This window comes from Cebidichthys violaceus, unplaced genomic scaffold (genome assembly GCF_023349555.1).
Source record: "Cebidichthys violaceus isolate CVI_PGR_0920_01 unplaced genomic scaffold, fCebVio1.0.p SCAF_12, whole genome shotgun sequence".
NCBI classification, from domain to species: Eukaryota; Metazoa; Chordata; class Actinopteri; order Perciformes; family Stichaeidae; genus Cebidichthys; species Cebidichthys violaceus.
Genome location: NW_027176285.1, coordinates 5,467,036 through 5,483,794, shown reverse-complemented (window position 1 = coordinate 5,483,794; position 16,759 = coordinate 5,467,036). Strand labels below are relative to the sequence as shown.

Below are 16,759 nucleotides of genomic sequence, written 5' to 3'. Positions count from 1 at the left end.
TGTGTGTGAATTTACTGCAGATGAAAAAGATGTGCTTTTTGTAAAATAATTGAAGTAAACATAAGACACTATAGCAATTTGATTTAAGATATGACAAAGAGTTACTTTTGATTTGTATGTATTTGATTTTACGGTTGTTGTTGTTGTTTAATGATAGTGATGAATTTGGATTTTGTCAGCCAATCAAGACGCAGCCATTTACTGATAATAATGTGTCTTTCTTTCCGTGACAGCTGGTGTCTGTTCTGTGTTAGCTCCTGTGTTAGCGCCTCCTGTGACTTTACCACAGGCCTTTTTATATAACTTACATTGAGGCAACCACACACTGACGTTTAGAAAGGACCGTTTAAAGCAGTAGAGCAGTGAATTACTTTCATCACTCGTTCATTTCGTCACTTTCATAAGGTGGACAGAGTCAGATACCCTGACTTGCAGTCGCTAGCATGAGTCGAGCTCCAAAAACACTGGATCCTACATTTCCCGTAATGTCTCAATAGCACATTTCAGTACACCCTCCCTGGCTGGTAAAACACCCATATCTCTCAAACTCCACACCTCAAGGTTTAATTCAGACTTTTCTGTTTAAATGCTTAAGCACAAAATGCCATTATCTTATCCCAATTCATTTTCTGAAACAGCTGGGCACTGTAGTTTTTAGCAAAAATTACTCAAACACAAGAAAAAAAGTGCATTTGTTTGGGGACTATTTTCAGCGGCGGATTGATACACAATTTCATTGTGATCTACAAGGTAAGATAAATGCAAGTATTTAGATTAAGCAACTTGAGCTTTCAGAGTCTACTATTATATGTAAAAATGAGTTGAATTACCTGCTACTCATTCTCTTCAAGGGGGGGCAGCACACAAAACAACAGTAGTGATGGGAAATGTAGTCTTTAATTTGAGAAAGACAGGTCTTTAACATTACCTCTGTGGAGAGATATTACCACTAATGCACTGCTTTCAACGTGCATTGGGTAAATGATGTGAATAAACTGATATGGTCTTTTAAGCATGAATCAGAGTTGTGATCCTGTCTTCCCTGCTGCCTATACCTGCACGTGTGTGTGTGTGTGTGTGTGTGTGTGTGTGTGTAGGTCTGACCAATTCTGCGCTGAGCTCCGCCTGGACGAGCTCAGAGTCCAGGTGTCACGTTTGATTTGACCGGCATAATAAAGTGGTCGACAGGACCATTTTCTCCCCTGAACCCCGAGTCGCTCAGTTCTCCCCGGCAACACTTCTACCGCTCCAACACTGCCCGGCCACCGTAATTGGTGTGGACAGACTTAACAAAAAAATCACTACGCTATTCCACTTATTTTCTTATTGGGAGCTGCAGCGTAGGTTTGTAAAGGGTCTGTACGCATAAGGCTGATGTTTGGAGTTTACAGATTCGAGCTTGGTGCTTTGCTGAATGAAAAACGTGCAATGTGTTGCCGGGGTTGCGACGTCAAAACCTTGTAACTCTTGTCTCCTCCTGGTATTCACCTGCAATCTGTATCTGCATACGTTATGCCTGAACGAGGATCAGATCTCAATATGCAAGTTTTAGGGACAACAAACAGCCTGCTCTCGAGGGACGACAAGTTTCAAGGCGAGGGTCATGTGACTGACAGCCGAAGGCTTCCATAGGCTACTTTTACTGAGACTTGCTAACTCTTGCTAACGTTACATATACTGTAAAAAAAAAGAGAAGAAAGAAAAAAGGCAATCAGAGCCAGAGGAGAAGCTCGCAAGCATTAGTGCTAGCTCAGCTTCCTTTATCTTGCATGTGGTGGAATTCCCTTGAGAATCTCCCAGAGCGATGCTGCTGTGTGGGCTCTACTCTTTTTCTTTTTTACATTGCTAAAGAAGGGCTTGTGTCGTTTTGGCGGAAAGCTTAAGATAGCTGGAAGAGGTGATGTAATGTAATGATGTCATTTTTCACCAGGGGTTCTCATCCCTATAACGTAAGACCCACTTGTGATTGTTCAAAAAAAGATTTCAGAGTACCATTTCCCCAAATAAATAAAACTAGATATACAACATGGCAAACAAAAAAAAATGCGATAAAATTAGACTAAAGACTGGGCTGTAAATATGTGTAATGCCACGTTCAGCTGTATAAAAGCAAAATACATTTCTGCTCATCCTCACCCATCTCCATCTGCCATTATGAGTTCAAATGTAATGTATTCGGGGTCATATTTCCTCACCACACGCTTTGGGGCTTTTACTGTTGCACGGTTGTCTCCCACATCACATTTCTGTTCAAAAACAGATCCATTTCGTGTCACTTCATCTAAGGGAACGCTAGCGAACAGTGTGAAAACACGTTTACCTGTGTCTACCTGATGATGTCATATTCAAACGTAACTGGTCATTTAGGTTATGATCAGTAATCTGATGTCCTTTATTTATTTTATTTAGATATAAAAATAACTTTGTATAGTACCGAAAAGAGGTCATTTTAATTTAATAAAACCATTTGGTAGTACTTTCGCAATAAATATTCAATTATGACTCTATCTACTCCCACATGCTCGTGTTTTTCCTGATCCAGATAAAATATCAAGAGAGAGATCAGATGGTATTATGGTGGAGATTTAGTCTTTTATGACATTGATAAAAGTATCAACATTTCCAAACACCTAAACGATATAACAGGATATTTGTTTGTCCGATAAACTTCCTTCTTTCTAACTCCACACCCCCAGATTTATTTTATTTGTCAAGTGACATCCCTTGAGACAAAAGTTTTCATACAACTTTTCCACATCTGCAGTAGTACTCAGCAACACCTGTAAACACACTTTATCATGCCTCGGTTTCCAGCCTCCAACACTGCTATTGACAGGAGAGGACAGAAATAACCGGGTCTGTCAAATCTTCTCACGCTGACACACAAACAAACATCAAAAGTCTCCTCTCAGCAGCCTGAAATCCATTAATACGGATCAATAGCAGCCTGTAAATATGCAGGAGGTCAGAACAAAACCCCTGAAAACGGACACAAACTGTATTCCCACAGTCTGAAACCGTAAAGCCAAACCCACACAGACACACAAGCAGTTACTGCTGGTAATCTGTGTCATAAAGCAGGGTCCGGCTCATAAATAATGCACTGTGTCTGCCTGCAGCAGGATGCGTAAAATGGAAAATATTTAGGTTAAGTCATTCAGATTTTCAGCACGATTTCACTCTAAGTGGCCTCTTCTCTTTCTGTTCGGTAACAAAAAGGACATTATAGGATACGTCTGACGATATTTTTCCGGCAATGAAGTGAGCATTCATTTAGCATTGTGTGTGTATCCAAAGCCTGATGCATCTTATTTCCCTGTGTCCAAAAGCTATTAAAAACATGTTCCTTCATTATCACGAAAAGCCTTCCAGCAACACAAAGTGCATAATCCCTCTCTGGTCGGCTTTTTGTAGTAAGTGTTGATTTCCATTGACAGCAACTTAACAGTGATCGAAAAACGGTAGGGTGGAAAGATTCTGAATTAATGTCGATGAGAACAGTATTAGTGTTATAAAGAGACACTGAGATCAGTGGTGTGGTGAGCATGACAAACCCCGTCTCCTACAAAATTCCGTTACCATACAACTAAACTGCACTCTCAATTGCGATTCAATGGAAACATATTTTCTCCCTGATTATGGTTGCAGTTCTAACAGTCTGAACGTTGTAAATTGAAACAAAATAAAACAAGCTGCAAAAAAACTTGGTTATGTTACGATAACAACACTACTTGGTTATGCTACGGTAAAAAACAACTTGGTTATGTTACGGTAACAACACTACTTGGTTATGTTAAGGTTACAAAGCTACTTGTCAACAGCAAACATAAACCACGACAAAAAAGGTTTCCCTCAAATTTTGTGAACGTAACGTTGAGGAGACTGGGCTGGTATGACATGATTCTGTTGATGTACTGATGGAATAAGTGCTCTGGGAATGTACATTATACTGAATTACCATGTAAACTATTAGAGCACTTCCCCCTATGTTTTCTCGTTTGTGCTGACCATGGATCCTATTTGTACTCCAGCTTTTATATGAGCTATTCTATTCTAACACTGATTTGAGCATCGATGTCTTTTCATCCATAATTCACTTGGAGTCACAGGCAGGCAGCATCCTCCATCCAAACAATGGACTCCTCCTCCTCCTCCTCCTCTCTTTCTCTCTCTCTCTCTCTCTCTCTCTCTCTCTCTCTCTCCTCTTCCCTCCCTCCATTTTGCCTGGTTAACCCGGCTGCGAGGTGAAGAAGAAGTGAAGTGAGCAGACCGAGGCAGGTCACGCCGAGATTCCCATCAATAATTCATCGGGCCGCTGCTGCCTCTGCTCTTGTGTTCAATTCCCCCGACGATCACATAATACCTTCCCCCAAAAGAGAGAGAGAGAGAGAGAGAGAGAGAGAGAGAGAGAGAGAGAGAGAGACAGGTCCAAGGGAGGAAAGAGATGGCGAGAGAAAGAAAAAGATTCAAAATGAAGAGGGAGAGGAGAAAGAGGCAAGGGGAAAAGCTCCAGAGAGACATTTAGATGGACAGATTTGTTTTTCTTTTATCATAGAATACTGTTTGGTGATGCGTATACCATTTTTTTTTCAAAATTCTGAATTCTTACACTCATATTGTAAACCTTATTTGTCCAAAAACCTGCTTTGGCAATACTGTACTTGGACAACATGGCTAAAAGTATGTGGAAACCAAAATACATACCTGTGTACCTGACAAATACCTGAACAAAATGTTGTTCTTTTCAAAGGTAAAAATATAAAACATTTTGAAAAGAAGGGCTCAACAGTGTATGAGGCCGAAATCCCCAAACATTACACCAATATGTGATAGAGCTGAAGGTATCATTAATCAGTTTGGAACCTCGCTGCAGGGATTGTTCTGCTTTGCCCTACCAATCAGCAGTGGCTGATGGATTTGTCCCACCATCGACAATTTAAGTGGACACAGAAGCTGTGATGGTGGTTTCTTGGAGTAGTTAATTTGATGGGGTTTTTTCTATGATGATTGAAAACATTAACATTATTTCTGTATGTCGACTTACAACAGCCTGTACTTATGTGGCTTTCATACAAGGTAGTTGACATTTTTTGTGGCATTTTTTGTCGCTAGTTATTAACATTTGTAGGAAGATGACCATTCTTAAACCCGCTCATAAATCTCTGATTGGTTTATTGTTCCTCCAGTTGGGGAAACGGCCTTTGAAAAGCACAATAACAGACCTTTTTTGAATCACGAAAGAAATTAGTGACGCAGAAGCCGATTCAGAGGTCTGGAACCAAGCTAAAGGGACCGATGGACTAAACAATGAAAAGAATTCCTAGGTATCTACATACATTTGGCCATATAGTGTTTTTATGGTCATATAAATTAAGGGAAAGAAATCACAAAAAGAAGGAAAACAAAAAGAAACACTCAAACAGTCCCATAAACAACAGAACGTCTCTACAGTCCATTGTTTGACAACCGTTGTATTCAACTTGAGGTGTGCTTCCAGCATGACATGTTGCCATGTCTGCGTTTTTTAAAGAATTGGGCTACTTTTAAAGTGATGCCGCGTTGAAAATGTGCTGTCCTGTTTGGTTCGGCAGACCTATTTTGCATGGAAATTACATGAATAATATGGCCAACAAAAAAAAAAAATCTTGCCAACTCCAGACACGACGTAGTAGTTTATCTTTTGCTTTTATGCAGACAATGCCATGCTGTACTTGTCAGTCAAATGTGATGATCTCAGAAATCTAACAGATTTTAGTGAATGCCTGGATTCTATGATAGGTTGGATGTCCCAAAAGAATTCTTAAATGTAATGACACACCGGCAGTTATTTGGGATTAATTAACTGGGAGAGTCTCAGTTCAACGTTCTCTATTTTCCATATATTTAGTACCAACTTGCTTTGTTCTTTCTATGAAACTTCTTTTGGAAATTATTCAGACAAAAGCATAAAATCCAACATGTTGTATAATTTAAAATGCTGAGAAATTAATCAGTTCCTAATTTGTTGTCTTAATGCCAATATTACTTGAGTTCATTACACTCCTGTCTTCAGTGGGTGAAAATGCTGCAGCCTTCTAACAAAAAGAACACATTACCAGTTATCCAGCTCCTCCTCTTTTGTGCTAAATACTTTTATCATGAAGCTGGACAGGGTACCGGGGCAGATCTATTACTATCTTTTACAAAGTTACGATAGCAATATTTAAGTCAAGCCTGATGTTTCCTTACATATTAAAAAATGACCCCAGTCACTTCCACACAGGCATACTGACATACAGCTCATTAATTAAACGATGGTATCCACCCGTACCCAAAGGTATCAGTATTGATATCTGCACTGAAAAAGTTGGATCGGTGCGTCCCTAAATTATTCTTTTGAAAAGTGCTATATAAATAAATCTTATTTACATAATCACTCTAGAACACTGCAGAAATAAATGAGCGAGAGAGTGAGGATTGAGGGAAGGGTTATGCAACTACTGGATATTTTCATTATTGATGATGGTTTGGTCAATAGAATGATCAAAAATGGTTGAAGCTGCCCATCACAGTTTCCTAAAGCTCAATCTGTTGTCTTCAAATGTTTTGCCTGACCAATGTCTAAAATGGCAAAACATCCAATTTACTATTATATAATACAAAAACAAATAGTAAATTCTTCTTAAGTTCAAGAAGCTGGAACTAGAGAATCTTTGTTATCTTTTGCTTTAAAAATGACTTTCAACTTTCTGGGAATAGCCTAATCCATAAATCAAACAATTGTTTCAGCTCTAAATAGGATTGCATCAAGCGATTAATTTAGCGAGGAAGAAAAAGATATTGAAGGGTACGAGTGGAGAGGAAGTGAACTGAAAGAGAGAACCAAAAGAGGAAGGCTAATCATTAATATTTTCCTCGTTGTGAATGTACAGAACATGAATGTGGATAATGTAAGAGCAAGAGAAAAAACTAAAATAACCCTGTCTCCCAGCTCTCTTATTTCTTTCTCCGCCCTGCATGCTGCTCCTCCCTCTCCTCTCTGCCCGTCTCAGGGTCAGGGGAATATTTGCTCCATCTATTGTCTGAGTGTTGCAGCTCTGATCTTTGACCTCAGCTCTATTGGTTGCTTGCAGCGTTGTTGATCTAGGATTTGAGGCTCGCTCTGTTCATACAGTCATCGTAAAGAGAGAAGAGAGAGGCCTGGCAAAGAAAATCATAAAAATAAAGCAACTAAAATGTTCTGAACAAAATGAGTTGCATGGAGTATCTTCACAACAACCAGATGTGTTAAGGTGCATTCACACCAAACGCGGTGCAAATTATCTGCACGAGTAGATTACATACAAAGTCTATGCCCAGACGCGATGAGACTGGAGTGACGCAAATTTGCGAAGGAGCGGCACGTTTGGTGCGGCGCAATTAACGCGAATCAATGCCACAAATGCCACAAATGCCACAAATGCCCCAAACGCGCGATTTGAAATTTTTCAACTCCGCCGAAAAAATGGCGTGACGCCTATCAGCGTTGAGGTGCTCCCCCTGTCATCACTGATGTCCTGACATTGAATCAGGAAACAAATACTGTAGCCGTCTGTGTTCACCCAGAGCTCTTCGATACCTCATATTAGTAGAGACCGGACCAAACTATGTGTATAAATGTATGTGTATAAACCATATGGTACAAACAATGAAAAAGACGCTGCCGTATTTACGCCGAGATGACGTTATGTTGAGTGTTGATGGAGCGGCTACAACGTTAGCTTAGAATAGCACCAATCGATCCGAGCTCCATTGAGAAAACACGTACTGTATTTAAAAGGGATTTGCTTGTCGTCTTGCGGAGAGAACTAACAAAACATGAATTCAAACTTTTTACAAATCTGCATCAGTATGTAGTTATTTCGGCATCAATTTTTGTCCGTTCATTACAGCAAAATCTGTTTATTTTGTGTTCATACAGCTGTTGTAAACCAGCCGACGTGTGGCTTGCTAGACACAGTGAATACACCTGACTGTTATGAACCCAGACAAGACGACGTTTAGTTTCCCGGGATATCTGGGACTTCCACAACAAGTACTAAGCAGAAATAATTTTTTCCATGGTTGATGGCGGAAATAAATGGCGGACAGTGGAATGGCTTCCAGGGTGATAAGCCACGCCCCCTCTCTCCGACGCGTTTGGCGCGAATGGGGCGATTCATGCAAATGACCACAAATGGTCCCTGGCAAGTGAACGCGGCGCGAATGACGCGATAAACGCTCCTTTAGGGTTTTTCTGCCGTAAAAAACAGAACAAAATTGACTCCATTCTCTGTGAAACCACAGGACGCCAATTACAGGTTCAGAGTCAAGCTGGAAGAAAGAAACCCATTCACATTCCTCACTTTCAGAGGCCCAGTACATGTTTAGCCTAACTTAGCACAAAAGCTGGAAGCATTGGAAACTGCTTGCCTTGGTCCATCAAAAGAGAAAAATCAAATGTCTGATTTACATGTTGTTTTTTGTAAGCTAACAAGCTAGTCACCAATCTTTCTTGTCATCAACTGGGTTTTGCTGCCAGCAGCGCTTAGAGTCTTTTCGTTAAGCTAGCCTACATGTTTTGTTCTGTTGTGGCTAAAATCAGAAAAGAAAATCTGTGGCATATAAATGATAAATTGTATTCAAAATTCAGAAGTTAATTGATTAAAATTCCTGAATTAAAAAGCTTTACAACGGCCAGCCGCTGACTTCACCCCGCTATCAGACGAGGAAAAAAGTTTGCAACCAGTCATCTGAAAAAATGTTGACATTCTATGTTCCTGCAAACCTCAGATACACTGAATGTTTCTGAACCCCATATCCGTTTCATATCAGCCTTGTATCACGCTTGCAGAAACGCTCAATTTTACTTAGTTAACGTTTGTGACACAAGTGGTTAGGTTTAGGTAACAAAACTACTTGGTTATGGTTAGAAAAAAGATGTCTGTCTGTGTTCCAATAATAATGTAAAAACGGTACCTAACAAACTAACTAGCGTAAATAAACAATAACTGCGCACAGCTGACTTTCTTACGTAATGTTAGGTAACAAGCACAACAACCGTGCATAACAAGCATATAGTCAACGTTGACTTTTGGTTAGCCACCCTAAGTCCACCCAAAGTGGACTTTCTTGCCTGTTACACCACATTTCTTCCAACAACGGTCACGCAATAAACTACCTCACTTGCTCTGACCCAATGTAAAAAGACGTTGACATTCAACATATCTTTGGTTTGCCGAAACGTACTATGAGAACATTACTTCCTGGCAACTGGGCTGTTGATTGGACGATTCTGTATCTTACCAGCAAACAAGACAATGTCTTATTTTTACATTTCTATTTAAACTTTTCTTGAAAAGCTGTTGGAATTGTAAGCGTTTCAATTTTTGTCGAGCTAAGTTAAATAAGCTAGCCTCCCCCCCACCCCCCCCCATACCCAGACGTTGTGCTAAGCTAGGCTAATGTTAAGCACAGCTAGCTTCTAGGTTGTAGCATCAGGCTTTCCTCAACAACACTGACTCTTGGACTGGTGACTAGCTTTCTGAGAAGATACAGCATGTCAATCAGGAAGCTTTCTAGTTATCTAGTTTCTTAATTGAAAAAGAAAAAAGGGGGTTTGTAGTAAAACAAATATCTATTCCTCAATGCATGGAACTGACACAGTGTCGTTTTGGTATCGACCAACCACTGCTCGGGTAGCCCACTGCAACTATTGGCATTATTAAAAAAACATTCAGTCAATCCCCAACCCTAATAATGATTTCAGGTTTGATTCGTGGATGTGGGGCCTTTTAAAAAAGAAACCAGTATCACACACACACAGCAGCCAGCGAGTGTTTTACATTATGAGAGGGAAAGCAGATGAGCGCAGCTCCGTCAGACAGCAGTTTGAGCATAAGGCTGTTCACGGTGTATACCGTCCGCTGACATTTTACACGAGGCAATGGATACTCTCCTCCAGCTCCACCCTCCATCCACCGTCACTCAAGTCATTTTCATATAAATAAATATCGGCAAATACCAGCCCCGAAAACCAAAGAACCCCTATCGAAGTAACAGACAAATCCTGCACAGAAAATCTCATCCACATGTGTACACATTTAAAATGTAGGGGTTCCAAATTATGTATATGTGATGGTAAAAGCTGGACCAAATCCACTGACTGAATCTAGGCTAATTAAATGCAAAATTCCAAATAAATTTTTTAAGAATCAGCTGCCAGATCTGAGATGTTTGGATCTCCATTAATTGGGAAAAAATAGGGGGGGGGGGGGGGACGGGGGGGGGACCTATTAGCAGTGATTGTTCTTTATAAGAGTCTATTCAGCAAAGTTCAGACACAACCATGTTACATTCACACCACAAATAAAGCCACGATACGTTTAAAAGGAGACTTAACAGATGTTACTTGTAAACATTGGAATATGAGGCAGCCATCAAATATGAGAAACTACACCAGGATATCAGGTGAAACCATGGCAGATATGTGACTTCAGAATACGATCCGATCTAAAGGTCACAACACAAACAACATACAACACAAGGTATGATGTAGGAATAGAGGTATGATAGGAAATAAAATGAGTTTATGAAAGTAATTATGGAGATCCCGTCAGAATTAATTTTTTTAACTTTGTTTTAGGAATAATTTTGCAATATTGTATAATGCAATAAAATAGTTTCATTCATTGAAGTTTATATTCACTATAGGAAATAAAGGAGACTTATTGGATAATTACTGAGAGTTATACTGAATACAAACACAGATACCATGAGTTCATTAAGCGTACGATACATATAATTTAGGTGATATTTGAAATGTCCCTGTATAAAAATATTAAAGGAATAAATTTAGTATTCAATGCTCAGTAGAATACTTAATATATCCAGGCTATTAAGCAAACTTCATACAATTATAAACATTTCAAACATACTGCATCTACTCTCACTTATTTAATTGTAATGTGTTTCTTCTTATTTCTGACCTCTGTGCTTTTGTAGTGCTAAATGTTTTATCTTGTTACAGCAAAATGGCTGACACTACACGAGTAATGAGGTTTTTCTAAGATTATTAGGAATTATTTCAGCTATTTGAAATAAGGCATAGTAAGGGTATTCTCCATTTAGTGATATTTTAGAAAACTCCACGTAGGTTGTGTTCGTTAAATGAACAGTATTGTTTATATATTTGTACATATCATGGAGATTTGTCATTTCTATTCGTTGTCATTTTAACATGTATGGGTTTTTTTTATTCCAAAGAGGACACACGGGTATCGATAATAAATAAATAAATAACACATCTTGTGTTCCACTGTTAAAGAAATCTATTTGAATTGACTTGCTTTCACCAGGATAATTATCCTGGAAATAAATGTATGTCAAAAACAATTGAAGAAGATAAAATGTTGATGCTGAAGGTTTATTGTTGGGAGTCATATTAGTGATAGCAGCAGAAACACACTTCAGATACTATAACCTTATTGAAAATAAAGTCAAACTCCACACTACATACTCTATATTTAGAGTAAAACACTGCCTCATGAAAAACACGTCTGTAAAATGTAAATTGTCCATGAAATTAGAAAAACAGCTTTGCTTTTAAGCTCCATGACAAGAAAGATTTCTTTTATTTCTTAAATAAGTAATTGGGTTTAGGCTTTTAGGAATGTTTAAGTCTTTGAGTTTAGCTGAAAACATGTTGTTTTATTTACTGGACAGCAGTGAACATAATAAAGTTCTCCTATTCTGCATAGTTTCAAATATTATTGAATAGTTGTATGTTTGTTTAGCTTTGTTGACTTTGTTCGGTTATGTGTCAATATTTGTATTTTAAGCAGATTACTTCATCTTGGTTGCCACGTGTCAAAAGGTGTTGGAGCATGGAGACTGAAAAGCCAATGGAGTTGTTAAAGACTTTTTTTTAACTCTTTAAAAAGTGTTTTTCTTAAGCGCACTAACCAGATCAAAGTGAAATAGTGATAGTAAAGCAAACTGCTTAATAATCAGAAAATGATTGTGATTTAAAGATATTTCAAAGTATCCTGAGCTCTTCTAGAAGCGTTTTTCCAGCATCTGTGTTACAAATCTTACCTTTTAGTATTACAATGAGTTGTTTTGGAACCTCAGCCTCACACAACATATAGATTCAGACATTTTGGAACTTGGTGAGAAGGAGCAAATAACATATGCTGATTGATGTTGATTTTGTATTCATAGATTAACTAAAGGGAGATAGCTGTTTCTTTTTGGGTTGAGAAACTTATCCTGCTTATAAAAAACTAACTTTATCTTTTATAAATGTCACAAACCTAATTTTTTCTTCCTGGCTCATGAAAAGTTCACATTTTGAAGATTTTCACAATAAAAGCAACACCATCCAGTTGGATGTATGAACAGTTTGAGTCCTGCACACAAATATGCCCTCCTCCTGTTTTATTCTAATTTGCCTTTCAATTTGTATGAACACGTGTTACCGAATTGATGTGGTTTCTTTTGAATTTGCGTTTCTATCTATAAAAAAAAAAAAAACATCATCAGATGAAGGCAGCTCTAGTAGAAAATGCCTGGATTGGTGAAAACGACAGATTTTTCACTAACTAACCCCATTAAAAAAGCAGGTGAATGTAAACACTAGTTATATATCACTTGTGTCTTCTACCGAAGCTAAACTCAAACATCCAGCTTACAAAATGTCCAAATTGCCATAAAAACACCTCTGTGAAATACCAATAAATATGATCTCACTGGCAAACTAAAAACACGCATAAAACTGTTCATGTTACACAATTCAACGAGAAACAACGAGAAGAAAACCACACTCTTCCCGATCCAGAAAAGCCACCTGATTTTATATATATATATATATATATATATATATATATATATATATATATATATATATATATATATATATATATATATATATATATATATATATATATATATATAGTGCTGCTGCCGCTGCCGTCCCTGCAGACAATAGAGGTTGTTTTTTTTTTTTTTTTTTTGGGGGGGGGGGGGGGGGGCAGACAGAGTACCCGGTTCCTCACTAGAGGGGGCACCAGACCCACTGATGCTGCAGACCGTAGTATTTATGTCACACAGCCCGTCTGATCGCTTGAAGCGCCTCTCGCGATCAGACACAAACCCCTCTCTCTCTCTCTGCCCGCTGTGAGTGCTCTCTCGCACCTCTCTCCCTGTAAAATACCGCAAGAGAATAAAAGCAGCTTTCAGCGGGCTAATGACAGTGGCTGACTAATAGAATCCCTCGTACCTCTAAAATATAGAACAACTCTGAGAGCAAAGGTGTTTAATTCAGCCTGAAGTTTGACTTTAATGGAGGAATTATTTCCTACATTTGGTGCAAATGTTCCTAAATTATTTTGAAGTGAAAGCACTTCCTCTTTTTCTCTTCCATCTTTCCCTTTGTTTTTCTTACTGTGCTATTTTATTTTGAAGCCATAATTTGGGTGAAATGTATAGCATATAATAACTGAATTGATATTTAGTAAAAGTGCAGTTTTTCCCTTCTTAACATGCAGGGATATGAAAATAGAATCTGGGTCGCTGCAGAGAGATATATAGACAGATAGAGAGAGGGAGAGAGAGAGAGTGGGGGACTGTTGGAGGGAAATCCCCGTGACCTTGTCATTTCCCATCGATCCCTTTTTGTTATTGATCAATAATGGTAATCATAACACCGGTGATTCTAAATACATTTCCTTCATCTGAATCGGAGTGCGGGAAAGGAGCTGCGAGGAAACACCAAAACAAAGCCAGCAAAAAGGTTGGGGGGGGGGGGGGGGGGGGGGGGGGGGGGGTTGACAGTAATTTTAGATTTCTTTTCTTTAAGTTATGGGGGGGATTTAAATTCCTCTTCTTGTCCTGACGCACGAAGCAAACCAAAAACCAAAACCCACCAGCGTGGCAGCGCAGTTTGTTGTGTTCTTACCTGCCAGTCTGAGGGCCGACATCCTCTGAAACTCGGGCTCCTGCAGCCACTTCCACATCCTCCTGAAGGTCTCCCGGCCTGACTTTAGTTTACTCCAGGGTTTGGGGTTCCTCAGGAGGTCCGACAGGGTCCCCTGTGAGCGGCACAGAACCCTCTGGGCGAAGATGGCCTGGGGGATGCTGTACCTCTTCAGCTCCGCCGTGATCCTCTGCGCAACCTCCTTGGTGTTGATTTCCTCCAGCTGCCCCGAGCTGTTCACCCCCTGCGTCCCCGAGGAGGAGGGCGGTCTTTCCCTGGTTGAAGCCAACACGGGCCCGTGGGATGGAGACTGGAGGTGGGCGTGGGGGTGGTGGCCCGCCGAGGACACGGCCGGGTGCCCCGGGTGGTGCATGCCGTTCAGGTGCGGCATCATCCCGGCCGCCGGGCCACCGAGGCCTCGGTGCTGGTGGTGGTCCCCTCTGGCCAGCATGGAGGCGGTGTGGTGCGCGTCGAAGTTTAGCATCTTGTCGTGGCCCCCATGCGTCGCGGTGCCGTAATTGTGGAGACCCTGCTGGGTGTTGTGTATGGAGCCCAGGCCGTTGCCCAGCACCGGGGAAAGGCTCTGACCCATCCCGGACATGTGGTCCTTGTGGTAGGGGCTGTAGAGGTTGTTCATGCCCGGCAGCCCCCGCTCGTCCCGCATCAGGGTGAAGCTCCCGCTCACGTTCCCGGAGAGCCGCTGGTGGTGGTGGTGATGGTGATGGTGGTGGAACTTGTCCGACACGGTGGAGATGGGCGGCAGCGGCTGCAGCGGGGTCAGGGTGGTGTAGGTGCCGCTCATCCCCATCCCGGGAGACGACGTGTCGCAGGGCACGCTCATGGCGTGGTGCAGCGGCAGGGACAACTCCGGCCGGTACTCCCCGCTGCCGTCCAGTATCGTGGCCATGCCGGACACCATGGCGGAGCGGGACGACGCGGCGGCGGCGGCCAGGTCCTGGTGTATCCGCAGGGTGGCCGCCGCTGCCGCCGCCGCCCCGTGGCCCCCCGAGGAGCTCCCGCGGCCGTGGTGCGGGCTGTGGCCGCTCATCAGCTCCACGTCAGGAACCATGGAGCTCACGGCCACCCCGCCATGCAGGCTGCCAAGCCCGTCCATTGTCATGTCCGTGTTCATGGCATAGACGTCCAGGTCCTTGGCCAGGCATCTATAGGCGTTAGTGTAGGCAGTCTTCATTCATCTGTCCTCTCAGTCCATCGGGTCGAGCGGAATTATTTCTTCTTCTTCTCCTCCTTTCTCTCGCTGCTTCTCCCCTGATGCGCCGGGATGGGTCAGTAGCCGTATTCCCCCCTTTTTCCTTCACTTCCTCGGTTGTTTCCCCGTCCTCCTAAGGCCTCTCCAGCTCCGTGTCTTTGTGTATTTTCCCCGGTAGGTGCACATTAAAAAAAAAAAATGTTTTTATATTTTTTATTTTTTTATCTCGATCGTACGGGCCTGTGCGGTGGCTCCCCCATATCCAGCCCTCTCCTCCTCCTGCGTTACTCTGCTCCTCAGACGGGAGCTGTCCACGGTCCCCTAGCCGACCGCTCAACCCAACCTGCTGCGGGAGGCGGAGGGGAGGAGGCGGGCTCCGATGGAGGGGCGTCACCCGCGTTGACTGACGGTGGAACTGGCCAATCAGAGGGGCTGGTAGTCCCAACGGGGATGAAGAGGGAGTGGTGAAAGGGGCCAGCTGGCCAATCGGCGTCTTCGGTGTGTGCGGCGGTGAGGACGGTGGAGATGCTCTGGGTTGGATTCGAACGAAAAAAAATCATTATTGTACAGTCTGAACAATGCTAATTATTATTAATGCGACTTTTCTATAAATATGCGTGCAAGGCTTCATATCTTGCTCTTTTCTCTGGCCTTTATTTTCTCCCTATTCAATAATCTGATAGTATTAAAAATGGAATTATAGTGTGGATGTGGAAACACATTTTAAGTGTCTTGACCCAACTTTATCTTATTTCAAGCAAAGAAAAGACACATTCATATTTGATAAGCTACTATGAGTGTGACTTTTCACATTTTGAGAAATCCAATTTCAACTCCAAAGGTCCATTTAATAGATGTTCTGGAGCTTTCGATCATATCACATGATCTTTTTCAGAAGATGGAATTTTTCTAGTTGTTTTGAAATGAAAAACAAAACAAAAACATGGGTAACAAGTCCTTAAAGTGCTCATAAAAAATGTAATTTTCATATGATTGAAAGCTCCAGAACAGTCACTAAATGCACCATATGGTGAGGTTGTTATCTTTCTTTAACATTTCTTACAGACATTTACTAACGTGTTCGAGGTGTCCTCATCAAAATGTATCAAAGTTATCCCACTGCATTTTTAAGCTCCTTATTTATAAATATAATATGAATAATTTATATTTACCTATGAATAAAACCACCAAGAAAAAGTAAAAGAAAGTAAAGACAGTTAGAAAAACAAAAACAGCAAACAGTGACTGTGCGGAGAGGTGCCTTCACTGTACTGAAGCAGGACTCAAATGGAGGATTTTTTTTCTCTTCTGCTGCTGCAAAGAAGCAAGTTGCCCACGGGGATCATTAAAATTTGATCTCATCTCAGCTCTCATCTCATCACCTGCTGTCTCTGATTGTTGAGATAGAGTAAGGTGACCAGAAATAACACATGATAAACACATGATAAAACCAGAACTGACAACAAAGCCTCCCTCAACATTGGGGAAAAAATGTTTTCTTTTATTTTACCTTCCAAAGCTCCGACCTCCCAAAAGATTTATGTGCGTCCATCATCTGTCATTAAAGTTAGATTTTA

The 16,759-nt window shown here is 41.1% G+C and overlaps 1 protein-coding gene across 2 annotated transcripts in view; it reads right to left on the bottom strand.

Moving 5' to 3' along the window:
- The window catches only part of onecut2 (one cut homeobox 2), a 39,325-nt gene extending 23,837 nt beyond the window's left edge, over positions 1 to 15,488 (bottom strand). For both annotated transcript variants that reach the window (XM_068705988.1, XM_068705989.1), the window contains exon 1: positions 13,955 to 15,488. In XM_068705988.1, the coding sequence (XP_068562089.1) occupies positions 13,955 to 15,164 (1,210 nt within the window). In that variant the 5' untranslated portion in view covers positions 15,165 to 15,488. The remainder of the gene's footprint in view (positions 1 to 13,954) is intronic.
- Between the last annotated feature and the right edge of the window lie 1,271 nt (positions 15,489 to 16,759).